Source organism: Pelecanus crispus, chromosome 3 (genome assembly GCF_030463565.1).
Source record: "Pelecanus crispus isolate bPelCri1 chromosome 3, bPelCri1.pri, whole genome shotgun sequence".
In the NCBI taxonomy this organism is placed as follows: domain Eukaryota; kingdom Metazoa; phylum Chordata; class Aves; order Pelecaniformes; family Pelecanidae; genus Pelecanus; species Pelecanus crispus.
Genome location: NC_134645.1, coordinates 35,380,968 through 35,396,576, shown reverse-complemented (window position 1 = coordinate 35,396,576; position 15,609 = coordinate 35,380,968). Strand labels below are relative to the sequence as shown.

Below are 15,609 nucleotides of genomic sequence, written 5' to 3'. Positions count from 1 at the left end.
TAGCTCAAATTGACATATTAAATGCTCACACGCATTTTGTGAACATTTTTATTCACTGCCCAAGTATTTTACATTTTTATAATAATTAGAGAACACAGCATTTTACTTTCAAGTGAAAAATAGGCACTTTGTGTAATACATTTGGAAAAAATGTCCATTTACATTCTTTAGTGCCTTATATAGTCTTTTACACAGGTGTAACTTCACTAACTCTACCACTCTGATTTAGCAACATTTTCACCCAAGACCACGTTGCTATGTTTAGGTTTAAAAGACATAAGAAAAAAAAAAAAAAAACAACCACACAACATAAACCAGTGGAAACAAAACAGCAGCCCACGATACAATAAGGCTTAACAGCTAATTGTTACTTTTCAGGCTTTTGTACCATGTGGTGAGTCTCTCTGTTATATAGAAATAAAGAGTCCGTTTTCTTTTCCTTTCTTCTTTTTAGGAGTAAGTGTCTGATTTAATTGCATACTTTTTGAGGTAGCTGGCTGTTTGGAAGCCTTATTTCTTTACTGTAGCTTATATAAATTTCAAATATACCCACAATCAACCATAATATGAACAGCTCTCATGAATGGCTCCCACTTATATAAGCAAACCAACTGAAATTTTGTGAGTATAGCTTCCTTATCTGAGTGAAGGTTGCAAGATAAGACTCCATGTGTATATCTAGAGACTAAATGAGTGCAGAGGGCTTATCTTTATTTGCCAATTTATGTGTTTGTACAAATGTAAAGCACCATAAATCAAAGCAGCAGTTCTTAAAGAATAAAATTGATAATTCTAAAATAATCAATGGAGTGGCAAAAAAGCAGAAAAATTTAGTATCAATGCTGTTATTAGACTTATTATAAAGGAAAAAAAAAAAATACCTTGATCAGCATAGAAGATACCAGTGACAAGGACTGTGTAGGTCAATTTTCCATTAGGTTTATTTGGGGCAAGCCATTTTAATTTAACTTCTTTGGACCCATCGACAGCAGCAAATATATCAACTGTTCCCTCAGGGGAAGCTTCCATGGTCCGAGCTTCTACCTGTAAGTTCAACCATGAGATCAAGGTTTGTTGCCATAGTTTACAAACAGTGAAGGAATGAGAAATGCAAAATTTTAAGAAAAGTTATTTGTTTAGAAAAAAACGTAACTAACACTGCAAGTGTCCTAATTTTTAAGCATTTTACCTTCCTTTCATCTACATATGTTTGAAGCTGTCCAGCAACTAATATACTTTATATGGAGAACCCTGTAAGGAACAGAAAATAAATACTAGAAAAGAATGAAAGAGTCATTTCTTGAAAACACCATTGCACCTCATGTGGATGAATGATCTCTGCCTAGTGTTAGGGGAGGAAGCAGCAATAAAAGACCACAGATTTTTTTTTTTTTCCTGCATTTTAAAAGACAGCTGTAAGGAATATGCTTTTAAACACTGTAGTAAATTACTATAGATATTTGATAGAGGAAAAATATCCTTTGCAGATTATTGGTTGCTCCCTGAATTAACTTCTAATTTCACCTAACAAATTTAAATTGCAATAAAAAGTAGATCTTTAAGAAAAACAAAATATGATAAAGGAGCTGGAAAATTTAATGAATGTGAAAGATTTTTGAATATAAATAAATACTCATTCAATATTATAGAAATTTAGTATTTAAATTTCACAACTTGTAGTACACATTCAGTGCTATGGAACAAAATATTATGTTTTATGGCAACAAGTTTGTCTCTCATACATTATTTATTTTGTGTTTTCTAAGGTATAAGATGGTTTCACACTTTTCTAAGTGCCTCTCAGTTGCAAGTTCATGGGAGTGCTAATAAATGCTCTTTTAATCTGCCACACCTGCTCTGTCATCAAAATAACCAAGCATACTGTCTCTGTCCTTGAAACATGAATGTTTTACTTTTTAGCATGCAAAATTTGGAAAGCTTATTGTTTACAAGTGCCAGGCTATATCTTTGATGTGCCTCAATATCTCTACATGTACTTCTATATTCATACACTCTATTATATTTAAAATAGGTGAGCAGTTGCAGTAAAGCCAACAGGATAAAGCACATGCCTAAAGATAAACAAATGTTTCACAAATGTATTGGATCAGTGCCACATTGATTATTTGGGTATTTCAGTCAAAAACATCCTTATGGAAGAATCTGAGTAAACTGTGCTTTCTAAAATAAAATAATTTCCTGAAAAGTTGTGCTGCTAAATGCAGGTACTCCGATCTCACCACAACAGAAACATGGAGAAATGAATACCAACTATTTTTTCTACTGAAGAGGATTAAAATATTCTTAAAACAGTATGCATTTTTAGCAATCTGTACCGCATCCTAAGCAGCTGCAACAGCTGTATTGTGTTTCTAGCCTTTTCTTTATGACCTGCTATTCTTTTCAGTATAAAAACCTATTGAAACACTGTTTAGAATCAGTACATGTAGTATCCTCTACAGCCACACCTCTGCAGAGTATTTTGGAAATAGTATTTTGTATAAAAAAATGTACATTCTGTATATAAAATTATGGCACAGAAAACCTGTTTCATATTTCTTTTTCTAAACATTACTTTATACACAATTCTGTGATATTTTCAGATGTGTTTATTAATAACTTAATAAAAATACTCTGCTATCATATAAGTAACACTAAATCATAGGGTAAGAATAACAACTGCGTTGGGAAAACATTGACATCCACCTAAGTTTAAAAAAAAAAGTCCTAGCATACCCATAAGCTAAAACCCTAAAACTGAAGTTTAATAGCAGTGGGTTGAGATGACAAATATTCAGTGTTGACCATTTCCATTTATTTGCAAGATATTTACAAGAGCTAACACATTTCAAAACCAGCAGAATTGCAGGTCTTCTGAATTCCTCTAAAGAAGCTGTTAGAGGTTACACTATTTCTTAATAATACATATTTTTAATCCTTTTTAAGCAACAAAAGCCAATTAGAACAGGCACAAAAGCAATATCTTGGCTTTACTAGAAAGAGATTAAAATTTAACATGTCTTAATTTACATGTTACCAATTTGCATCTCATAAAAATAAATCATAGTCACTGAAAAAGAAAGTTAAACAAAAACTAACCCAAATAAAAAAAGTTATTGAAACACAGTAACTTCTAATGCTTTCATAACTGATTAAGATCTTCAGAGCCACCTTCAGAAACATGAACTGGAGAAATCCCATATTTAGGACAGTCACATAGCATTCATCATCGATTAGGGCACATTAAGCACAAGATCAGCAACAAAAATAGCTGAAGGTGTATCAGTTTACTGCTGGGAGATATTTCCTATACTATTTAGAGTAGAGACAAAATATTTAGGTTGGGGGGTGGGGGGGGGTGGGGTTTGTTTGGGGTTTTTTTAAGTGTTGGATTTATTCTGTAATAGATATAAAAATCTTTCAAAAAAATCAAATGAAGATGCAGTGCTTTAACTTCCTGGCAGCACTTAGGTGAGCCTAAATAAAGATGTTGTACTTCAGTTCCTGTGATTAGAGATGGATCACTGGCTTTGGAAAACAGTTTGCGTACTGATCATGGGATGCAGATGAGTATCAGCTACAGCGACCCCTACTTTGAATTGTTTCAAAAGTCAAGTTACAAGTCTGCAGTTCAGCAGAGATGTCAAAAAAGGTTACTAAAAATATTTTTTAAAACCCTAACTACTGCCATTCTGTTCTGTCCTTATGATGCCTATTTGATAGGACAGAAGTAGTGAAAATATGCGTATTTCATCTGTATGCAAAGTCTGGTAACAACTTGTCTTAAACATCACTACTAACACAATGGATTAGGTTATTGCACATCACGAACCTTAAAACAAGGTTTGCTTTTGGGATATATGTGAAGTTGTAAAAAATGTACAAGAAAAACTGGCGAAAAGCCATTCAAGCTTTTAAGAGTAAATATCCTTCAAAGTAGAGCAAGCTATAAAATGTTTAATGGTTATAAAGTCTAGTCGTCTTCTACAGATAGACAATGTTACCTGCATTTGAAAGCAAGCAATCTTGGAATGAATATTGGAAATGTGACTAATGAATTATATCATAAAAATAAAACTTGGAAGTTCTTTCCAGAGCACAATATAGTGATGTTATAAATTACGATGGAAAAATAAACATAACATGAAAAATTCCCAAATCTTCCTTTTTTCTTTTTTCTTCCTTTTCTTGTTAGTAAAATTAAAAATGCACACATAAAGCTGAATTAAACAAAAGTTAAATCTCAGAATTAACACAGGTTTCTTTCTCAGTTATGCCTGAAAGCAAAATCAAGCACAGCATATATTGTTCCAGTTATTCATCAGCTACAGTACTATAAAGTCATGCTGGATTTATCAGTTCAGCTATACATCTAAAAACCTTTAACAAAATAAAAAAGCCTCAGAAGGCTTGTTTTTCACATGTCAAATTTAATATTCCTTTATTCTCAAATCCTGAAAAGATGGGGTGTTGAACAAGACTATTAAAATTTGTCCAGTATAATATTTGGATCACATACTTGCATTCAAAAGATATTTACGAATCACCATATTTTCCTTGCTCCTGTTGCTACTTCTGGATTCTGCAGTTCTCAAGTTAACTTCAGTCCTTTCAGTCAGGCAGCTAGAAATTTGCTCATTACTGGAACAGTAACTCTTTCTTTATATATGTCCTTATAAATCTGGCCAAAGCACATCTGCACCTTTCAAACATATTAACTCTATTTAATTTCAATAATGTGTGTTTCAGCCTCAGATTTTGCCTTTCTTCACTGTACCTATGTTCTACTTTGGAACGGTGCCTAACAATGACCTATCAAATCTTTAGCAGCTCTTAAACAGGATTTTTTTTTAAATGTCACATTTTGCCAGATGGGTTAGTACTGACCAGAGTGAATCATCACCATTTACTCTGATATTCGCTGCCATCTGACATTTATTACACTCCCAGAATGCAAATTAAGGTACTCACCAATGGACCCAAAGCACAACCTTTTGCAGTACATGCCTGGACTCTGAAGGAATGCAGACTCCAAGGAGCAAGTCCATAAGCATAACAACTTCGCTGTGATGAATTTTGCATCAGAACACCATCCATATACAATCCATAGCTAGTAATAATACCTATAAAACAATGTGATAGCACTCAATGTCTAAAGAGCTACAGAGTTTTAGAATATAACTAATGCTACAGACATTAGGGTGGTAGTAGTAGTATTTCAAACAGTTTACAGTTAAGCAGGTAAGCATTTAGGAGGACTGGGTATGCGACACTTCGAAGAAACACACTCTCCCATCTTTAACTGTTGAAAACCTTGCAAGTGGATTGCACCTTTTGAAAACAATTACACTTAACAAATTTGTTTCTGAATAGCAGCTAACATCACCTTGGAATCAGGAAAACTGAGGCAACTCTGTTTCACAACCTATTCTGCATATGGCTATTGAAACAAGAACTGGAAAGGCACACAAAACCATCTCACATGTTAACAGCTTTAGACTTAGAAAAAAAAAAATAGTGATCTACAATATAATTGAAACGTTGAAGGACAACTCAAGCCAGTGCTATAACTACAATAAATCGGTGACAATTAATTTTGTCATGCAAAACACCTTATTGATACTCATTCTTGTTGATAGTTATCTCAGATTTTCTGCATTTTTCCAACAAACTAGATACTTCATTAATTTGTTGTTTGTTGGTTTGTTGTTTGGGTATTTTTTAATAGTTTTATCCACTTTTCTAAACAAAACCACAAAATAGTATGGATCACTTTTTCTTTCTCAATGTGCTGTAGTAAAAGTCCTGAAGTAAACTATTCCTTACCTATTCTATCTAAAGAAAGAAAACATATTTACAGACTCAAAACAAACATTTAGAAAGAGGAGAGAATGATCCTTCTGGTGTAATTGGCTAATAGTAACTCAAAAATTGCAGGTGATTGCTTATCTCAAGGAAATACAAATCTCTGTTCTTCCAAAGGTGCATGATAGGATAGCATGAATCCTGTACAGACTATACATACACAGTGTTTTGAATTTAATGAACTAAAGACTGGATTTTACAGATTTGCTTAGACTTTGGAAGTTAAGCTTGCAAAGGAATCCTTTTTCTCAGGGTTATTCCTCCATCTTTCTCATTTCTGAATATTCTCCCTTTTTAAAAGCTATTTAAGTGTGAAATCTTAAGGCCAATAAATGCAAAGCTATAGGATTTATTAGAAGTGAATTCAGTTCAGAGGATGCCTCTAATCTTCCCATTATAGAAAACATCTTCGTATTGTAAAAATATAGCTCAGTTCATCTTTCCTTCCCTTAAAACTGAATTGTTTGGAACTGCATTGAGGAAGATTCTGTTTGAAATTGAGAAAATATTTTCCCCTCTGTTGAACGAAGAAATACTTCGTAAATAAAAGTGTATACACAACTGTTTCAGCTGAGGTTTGAAGAGTTGTACTTCAAAAGATTTATATGCTAAAGCAATGCAGAGCTGAGTATGGTGAAGTGATTCACAGACTCCTCGATTCTTTTCTCTTCTAGAAAAGCAAGACGCTAAACTCAAGTCAGACAGCGAGATGCGTGTGTGTGGGAGGAAGTCCTGATAAATCTCACACTATCAATCCTACCACATTTGACAGGCTTCCTAAAGCAAAAATCCCTCGGGGTTCCGTGTCTAGTTCCTTGTAAAGCAAGGGCATTAATGGTTGATATTTGCCCTACATCAAATAAACAAATTATATATATAAAAAAATATATTAATCTCAGAGGGAAAATGTGAACACTGGCATTAAGGATTTATTTTACAGGGGAAAAAGAGCTCCACTGAAGTACTTTAAGTACCTATACCAGCAGCACTAACCCTTTAAAGTCCTGGACAAACCATTATTAATTCCTTTGATATTTATGGTAACAGTATGAATCATAATGACATCATTTTATATAAATGTGGGTGTCATACATACCTCTATGGAACCACACTGTAACTCAGTATTAAATAACTGGACCATTATTTTAAAGTGTTCCTAAACCCACAGCACTATGTAGCATCTACACTCTTGAGAAGCAGCTTGCTGGTCAACGCTGTGAGTTTTTGTTAGTCCTCCCAGTACTGTCAGAGAACAATCATTTCTAACAAGCTGATCCATTATCTCTTGATTTTACTTCTGCCTTTGCCTTATATGACTCTGATGGAAAAAATTACAGAATGAAAAGAAAGAAAAAAAGTACATTTCAGAACAAAAGGGCTAGTAGTCTGACTTTGAGATGTGAAGCCATTTTTCTAAATTAGACAAGAATTCTTTTTGGAAAGGGATAACTAACTAAGCCTCTCTATTTCACCTGTATATGTTTCCAAAGCATACTGAGAAAAAGTTCAAAGTTGGCCCAAAGTTTACACACTTCTCAAGACTTGCTAGATGTTCCTGAAGTTTACCATCCATGAAATATTGAAGTGTATAGCACATTTTTGTGATTTACAAGACTTCATGAGCAACACATGGTCACCATGAAAAGATTCAGTTTCTTCATAATTATTAAGTCTAGGTAGCTAGATTAAATCTTGGTTTCACTGAAGACAAAATCTCTATAGACTATACCACAATTATGTTTCACTTTCAAAAAGAAATTCAACAATGCAAATTAAGCTTAAACTGAAGAAAGCCCTTCCCTTTTTCTTCATCCTCTCCCCTCCATGCATAAGGCCATATAGTCTGTCAATAATATTCTAGACATTAAAGATGAAAAGAGGTTTTGAATCTAAAGTGCTACAAGCACTTTACACTTAAGGTACAATCTAGAGGTCAAATCTTAAGCAAACATACTTTTACCTACATCAATCTCACTGACTACAAACACAAGTCATCTCTCACAAGCACAAGGATTTGCAGGAACAAGTACTGGATTAGTTCACTGAATAATTTTATATATCAATTTTTACTACACCTAATATTTCCCATACAAATTCCATATAGCCTTGGAAGGTATAGTCCAGATCAAGACTTGATTTTATCTATGATCTGTACACAAGTGAAGTGACGTTTTTGAGAAGTGACCATCTAAGAAAAATTTTCAACGGTGAAAAGAGATAAGGTCACTTTTATGTGAATGGATTTTAAAAGAGCAGACCTCAAACTATATGGCAAGACTATAACAGATATGTTCTGAAGAATATACAATTCTTTATTGAGACCACTAGAATAGTGAAGGCTCAAAACAGAATATTTCGTGCCACATGTCATTTCACAAGCCTCTCCATATCTTGCCCTCAACTAAATGGTCAATTTGCTTATATTACACTACCTACATGTGACATATATGTGATAGAAATAGAGCAGGGTTCTGCTGTAAATTGGCATACCTCTGGGCCGTGACCCATCAACCATTTTATTGTCAGTTTGAAAATAGGACAAAAGAAAACATGCATATTACAAATATATTTCAGCATGTCATCTTCCAAATGTTTTTTCTTGGTATATACACTTGGTATATAAAGGACATTTCTGAAGCAACTTTCAACAAAGAATTAGGTGTACCATTTCCCATTTTCTATAAAACAAAAATTTTCCACAAAATAATGTAAATTGGCCTTAAATTCAACAAAAAATGGAGCCCAGAAATTCATTATCCATGTTTGGATAACATTAGCCTTTGACATCTAAATGGTCCTGCATCTCAAAGCTTGACTCCCCCCATTGTGCCATCTTTATGAAGAAGCCAAGTAGCCTTTAATCCTATTTGCCACCTTTGGCCTCAAGGGTAGCATATTAATCCCACTTAACTTTTTCTAATTGGTGGCAAGCAGCTAGACTCCATATATATCAAGAGAGCATAGTAAAGTCTATGCTGTCCAAACACCAGTCAGCCTACACACCCAGTCAACATCAGCAACAGATAATAAGCTTCCTCAGCCCATAGAAATAAACAGTAATTTCTGTCATATAGTATCAGAAGAAAGGAGGAGGGAGATAAAGGAAATGGCCCCAGAGATCTACTAACAAGATGTCAGTTTATGATATGCAAATCTTTGCAATTCTGAGGTTTCCACCTGAAACAAAGCCAAGCTCAGTAATTTCAAAAAGCACTACTTACACCTAGTAGACTGAAACTCACCAGGTTTGAACCAATTAAGTCAAAAGTGGGAAACAGTTTCTGTCTTTTGGGAGGGGTGAAGCTACATTAGAACTTCTGTCTATGAGAATACACCAGTAAAATGCTGAAGTAAGAAAATTTAAGGGAAAGTTCCTTCTGCTGGTCGTTCTCATATTTCAGCCTTCTCAACTATGATATTTTTCAGCCTCCTACGCAGTTTTAAAATACTGACACAGAGAGCGATTATAAATGACGTGGCCACTAGGCAGCCCAAAAGATATGCTGAGAATGAACAAAACAAAGTCATGGAACAATGCAAGCTTTCCTGATTAAGCAGTTGCTCAGTGACAAGTTTTAGAGCTTTTTTTTTTTTTTTTTAATTCTTTTTATGAAATAAGGAAAGGGATGGAAATAGGAAATTGGGAAGAAATAAATAGGAGAATGGGAAAATATGTTATTAGTTATATGATATTTTTGAAACTCCAAAAAAACGTGGGGGAGAAGAAAGAAGAGAAATGAGAGAAAATCTGCATATCCCTTCTTGACTGTTGTGCAAGCGTGAGCATGCTATGGTGAAAAAACAAAGTCCCTGGTCCCCTAATGCCCTTCTGACTGCCAAATGCTTATGATATAGCAATTCTTCCACTCTTAACAACTCAGCTGACTTCGCTGAATCCCTTCCATCAGTTCTGACCCTAAGGAAAACCCTCTAACAGCAACATGCATAGTATCAATATATCACCAAAGAATAACAACAGTACCAAGGGAAAAATACTTTATGGGTTTCAAATAGTAGGAAGATGTGAAAATACCAGAGAATATTTTTAAAGGGGAGAAATACACACAGGAGGTCTACACAGGGTGTATTCGGGATTACAGAGGAGTAGGCTATATGACAAATTTGGTAATTACCTAAATGCATTGTTCAGACCCCCAAAATAGAGGTGAACAGTGTTGTCATCGATGCTGTGAAACCTCCAGTTTCCATGGATGACGGGACACGGGACAGAAAAATATAATTTCTTTTATAAAGCTCTCCTGATCCTTATCACATCTGTTGCTCATTCCTAACAAGCTATTTATTGTATTTCATAGAAACATAGAATCATTTAGGTTGAAAAGGACCTTTAAGATTATTGAGTCCAACGTTAACCTAACACTGCCAAGTCCACCACTAAACCATGTCCCTAAGGACCACATCTACACGTTTTTTAAATACCTCCAGGGATGGTGACTCCACCACTTGCCTGAGCAGCCTTTTCCAGTGCTTGATAACCCTTTCAGTGAAGAAATTTTTCCTAATACCCAATCTAAACCTCCCCTGATGCAACTGGAGGCCATTTCCTCTTGTCCTATCGCTTGTTACCTGGGAGAAGAGACTGACACCTACCACACTACAACCTCCTTTCAGGTAGTTGTAGAGAGCGATAAGATATCTCCTCAGCTAAACAACCCCAGTTCCCTCAGCCACTCCTCACAGGACTTGTTCTCCAGACCCTTCACCAGCTTTGTTGGCCGTCTCTGGACACGCTCCAGCACCTCAATGTCTTTCTTGTACTGAGGGGCCCAAAACTGAACACAGTATTCCAGGTGTGGCCTCACCAGTGATGAGTACAGGGGGACAATCACCTCCCTGCTCCTGCTGGCCACACTATTTCTAATACAAGCCAGGATACTACTGGCCCTCTTGGCCACCTGGGCACATTGTCAGCTCATATTCACCTGGCTGTCGACCAACAGCCCCAGGTCCTTTTCGGCCAGGCAGCTTTCCAGCCACTTTTCCCCAGGCGTTGCATGGGGTTGGTTGTTGTGACCCAAGTGCAGGACCCGGCACTTGGCCTTGTTAAGCCTCATACAGTTGGCCTTGGCCCATCGATCCAGCCTGTCCAGGTCCCTCTGTAGAGCCTTCCTACCCTCCAGCAGATCGACACTCCCCCCTAACTCAGGGTCATCTGCAAACTTACTGAGGGTGCGCTACCACCCTCAGTTGTTTCCTAACAACCTATTTATTGTATTTAAAAGGAGAGACAAGCTGTACGTAGTAAATGCTGTATTAACAACAAGATACAACATGCAAATTTAGTCATGTATTCCCAACTTTTAGTTGTTTTAAAGGAAGCTTGTAGAAGTTTATTTATCAAACTATAAGTCTTTATCCTGTGCTGTTGATATGTATATATAAATATATGTATGTATATGTTTATATTTATTTGATTAGTTAAACCACTCTCTAAACTACTTGGATTTTTTCCCACAGTGCAAGAATAACAGGATCAGGTCCTGACAGTACACATCAAAAAACGCCCATTTCATTGAAAATTATTCGGCCTTTAGCCACTAAGCCACATACATGGCCTTCCTGCCTCCCTTCCTTCCATCCCTTAACCCTCCCCCTTTTTGCTTCCTCCTTGCCTTCCTCTAAGCCTTTGCCAGATATGCTGACGGGATTTTAGAAACAGGGTTATAGGGTTTTTAAGGGGCTAGGAGGCGAAATCTTCTAATATGACTCCCATACAAAGAACCATAAATTATCAAATACATTCTTTAACAGGAGATGACATACTCTTACTTCTTTCTAAAAGTAATGTAAGACCTTACAGAATATTACCTATATGTAGCTTTACAACCACCAATTTTTTGGGGAATCATTTAAAATGCCTTGTAGTGAAGTTGTACAAGTAGGATGTGCTCTACCACAACTGAAAGCAGGGAAAAACTTGCAGGGGAAAAATGAAATTCATGTGAAACCACTGTGAGAAATAATTGATATATATCAATATGATAAGCCAATGAAGAAAAACATTCCTGTTGCTTTAAATTCAGTGATTTCTGCATAGCTTCCTCTGCTGTGATTTAAACTGTTACGTGCATGATAATAAAATCAAGGTGAATTCCAAGGCCGTATGATACTGTGCAACACCATTAGAAACGTAAAATTTGTCCAAAAGTTTTACACATGGATATTTCACAATTCAAACATTTCTAAACATAAGTAAGTATAGTATTTAACTTCCACAGCCATGGAAATGTACACCTTCAAGATGACTATGTACAACACAAGTCTAATGATTATTACATATCAGTTAATGTAAAAGAAATTAATGTTTTATTAGAGGGTGAAATGAACATCCTAGACTGATATTCTCCAAGAATACCTATTCCTCAGCTCACTTGTCCCGGAAAACATTAAACAATGAGATGCAGTACACAAGAACTATCAAAAGGGAGCACTTTTGAGCCACTGAAACTGTACGATAGGCTGAAAACCACAATCTCCTAGCTGCAGACAATGATACTATCTCAGGTATTTTATGTGCTAAAATGATCATTAAAAATTAAGCACCACATATAAGCTGCCATTTAGAATATTAATTTACCTTTACTAATCATCTTTTTAACTTGAGGCTAAAAGAGTTCACTTACCATTCGGATACTCAGGCTTAGTCCATGAGATGTTAAAGGAGTCAGATGAATATGACTGGGCTTTTGGAACAGGAACACCTTCTGGTGTACTCTCATCTGTTATAGCTGTGCTAGCTTCGCTTATTGAACATCCACCTCCAGTGCAAGCCTTAAAATATGAATCAAAACAAATAAACATATTTCAATGTAATACCAATAATTTTAGCAATGATTTTTTGTAAAGTTTTATAATTTTTACATATGTAACCTTAGTAAGTCAGTGCTTTTCATAGAAGATACTTTTCTTAGCATAGATTCGTTTACCTCTTAAATAACAAGATGTGCTACCCATGATACTTAGTTTTTAGGTATAGCATAGCTAAAACATTATCTTAATGTTTGACTTGCAGCATTTTGTATTTGAGAGTCATAATCACAATTACATTTCCACTGTTTTTGCAGCAACAGTTAAAGAAAGTTACAGTAAAATACGTATCATTTACAGTGTGCAAAACTCTTCTGGAATTGACTGTAAAGCTCTCAGAAGTTCCGGACACAGAATATACTGACCAACTCACAACGCACTTAAAAAATTATCTTGAATAGCCATTGAGAAAAAAAATGCCATTCAGACATTCCTGCACTTCATGACAGCACACAGAGTGGTGTGCAGATGCAGTTAAAATAGTGAAAAAACACTCTATTATGAATCAATATGTAAGTTGTTATTACATGTTTATGGATAACAAAGTCAAATCATTTGGATTTCAGTTACCAGAGAAGAAAAGATTGATTACATGATTTTTACATTTTGCTTGATTATGAAACAATACAATGTGCATGAAAATATGCATGCTTCCCCATATAACAGCATCTTAAAGTTTTACATGCACAAACATAAGGCTACACAGCTATAGTCTTTATGCGTGCTGGTTTTCCAATTACTTGCACCAAGATCAATGACAAGACACAGGAGTTCTTAGAGAAGTTAGACAAAATACACAAGAATATATAAACTCTATACTGGAATTAAATATTTCTTTTAGTTTATTGCGTTTTTTAAATTTTATTGTTTAGCAATAAAATAAATCAAAACCTGGATTCAACGAAGATCCAGATTCAGACATACTCTTAATTAAAACTTATGGGATCACCTGTGTTTTCAGGAGTTGCCCATGTGCTGAAGTGGACAAGTAGACCGCTCTGGATCATCAGCACACAAAGGAAAAATAAACTTGCTGTCCAGATCTCCAGGAATAATACATTTCTCTCAATCTAGCATATTTTATTTGAAAGGATTAGCTTCAATTTCCCACTTCCCAGTGTGTTTCAAATCAGAGAGCAGTCAACATAATTCCTACCCTGCTCCAAAAGCATATACTAGCCCCATGGATAAAAAAATAACTGTTTGTAAACAAGCCTATTTTATACACCAAGATTGTTCTGATTTCACTGGAAATTACACTCCCAATACAACTACAGAATGGCTCCCTGTGTTCAGTCTGGGCTATCAAATAAAGATGAAAGATTGCAACCTCAGTTTTGGGAACGTCCGAAATGGCATTTACTTTAAACATGACAGTGGTTTAAAATAAAAAAAAAAAAAAAAAAAAAAAAAAAGTCACCTTAGATGCTCAGATAACTGTCAGCATTTTGATAAGGAAAATATTTACAAACATCATCCTTCCAGCAAAGGCAGATTATTCTTCAAATTATTTCATTTCTAGTGGCTTCATGAAGAAACCAAAAAGACCAACTCTGGAAGACCTCTTCCTCGTACATTCCTTACTGCCTTGCTAAACAAGTTCCATGGAGTCTTCCTCAGCAGTGGAGGGCGTTTTCATTCAAGGGCTCGGTAACAGCAGCCTTCCCATTCATTTATTTCTTGAATTTCGTGAAGATCAATTTTTGTACCTCTGAAACTCGCTGGGGTGTTAAGTTTCTGATTCTTCTAATGAAAATCAGTAAAAGAAAGCTCATCTGTATTTTAAATAGTGGGATTTTACACTAGTGCATCCCAAATGGACTGGACATTGCTGGGACCCTGGCAATCGCATCTGGTGATGCTCAAAGCCATGAAATCCTACACTCAGATCGAGCCCATTGTGCCATTCTGAACTTCACTGAGAAACAGATTTGAGGCAAAATTTGCCAAAATACAAAAGTATGTAGACAGCCAACGGACAGATACAAACGACATAACAAGACACCACACAGTAATCCTCCAGCTAGCACCTGAGCTAGCTTACCCACACAACACAGCCGTGAGGAGATATAGCTTAACAGTTAAATTGCAGAAGCACTCAAGTCATACAAACAAGTGTGCCACCCCAGCTACTAAATGCAGGGTTTCAGCTTTTCATTTTCTTTCAGATTGGCCTGGTTCACACCCATCCAGATTAGAGCATGAAAAGAGCAAAAGCAAGTTCCTTTTGTTCATTTACAAAAACAATTGCTACATATTAAATAGCAGTAACAGCATACAAAGATAAATATTTTGTTAACTTTACTTCATGTACTTATATTAAACTTGTCATACAAAAGTTAAAGCCAGCAGCCTGTGAGGTGCTGGAAGTTCTGCTGATGAGGATCCTCATTCCTGTGCTCAAAGCTGCAACATTTGATAACTCACCTTCCACTTTCCCACATAAACAAAAACCAGTTTTTGTACGGATACAAAACAAAATTAATATTACCTGTGAAACAAGGAAAAGAAAAAGATTCTATCTGATAGAAATATTTCATTCTAACAAAAAAAAGAGGAAAAATTTAATTAAGTTTCCATTGTTGAAGCTATGCTGTTGTTGTTTTTACTTCAAAAGTTTTATTGAAATTCAGATTAAAGTATATGTGAAACACTAAATATCTCTATTTCTTTCCAGGTGTGTGTGTGATTTGTTTTCTTTTTTTTTTTTTTTTCATCAAGTATAACATTTGGCCATGTTTAGTCTTCAAAACTTGTAAATCTCTGTCATGGTTTAGTCCCAGCCAACAACTAAGCACCACGCAGCTGCTCGCTCACTCCCCCTACCCTGATGGGATGAGGGAGAGAATTGGAGGAGTAAGAGTGAGAAACACTCCTGGGTTGAGATAAGAACAGTTTAATAATTGAAATAAAGTA

The 15,609-nt window shown here is 35.5% G+C and overlaps 1 protein-coding gene across 1 annotated transcript in view; it reads right to left on the bottom strand.

The window, feature by feature from the left end:
- USH2A (usherin) overlaps nucleotides 1-15,609 on the bottom strand; it is a 398,473-nt gene that overhangs the window by 182,089 nt on the left and 200,775 nt on the right. Inside the window, exons 34-36 of the mRNA XM_075707636.1 lie at nucleotides 12,510-12,657; nucleotides 4,972-5,123; nucleotides 882-1,044 (exon numbers count right to left, since the gene is read on the bottom strand). Of these exons, the coding sequence (XP_075563751.1) occupies nucleotides 882-1,044; nucleotides 4,972-5,123; nucleotides 12,510-12,657 (463 nt within the window). The remainder of the gene's footprint in view (nucleotides 1-881; nucleotides 1,045-4,971; nucleotides 5,124-12,509; nucleotides 12,658-15,609) is intronic.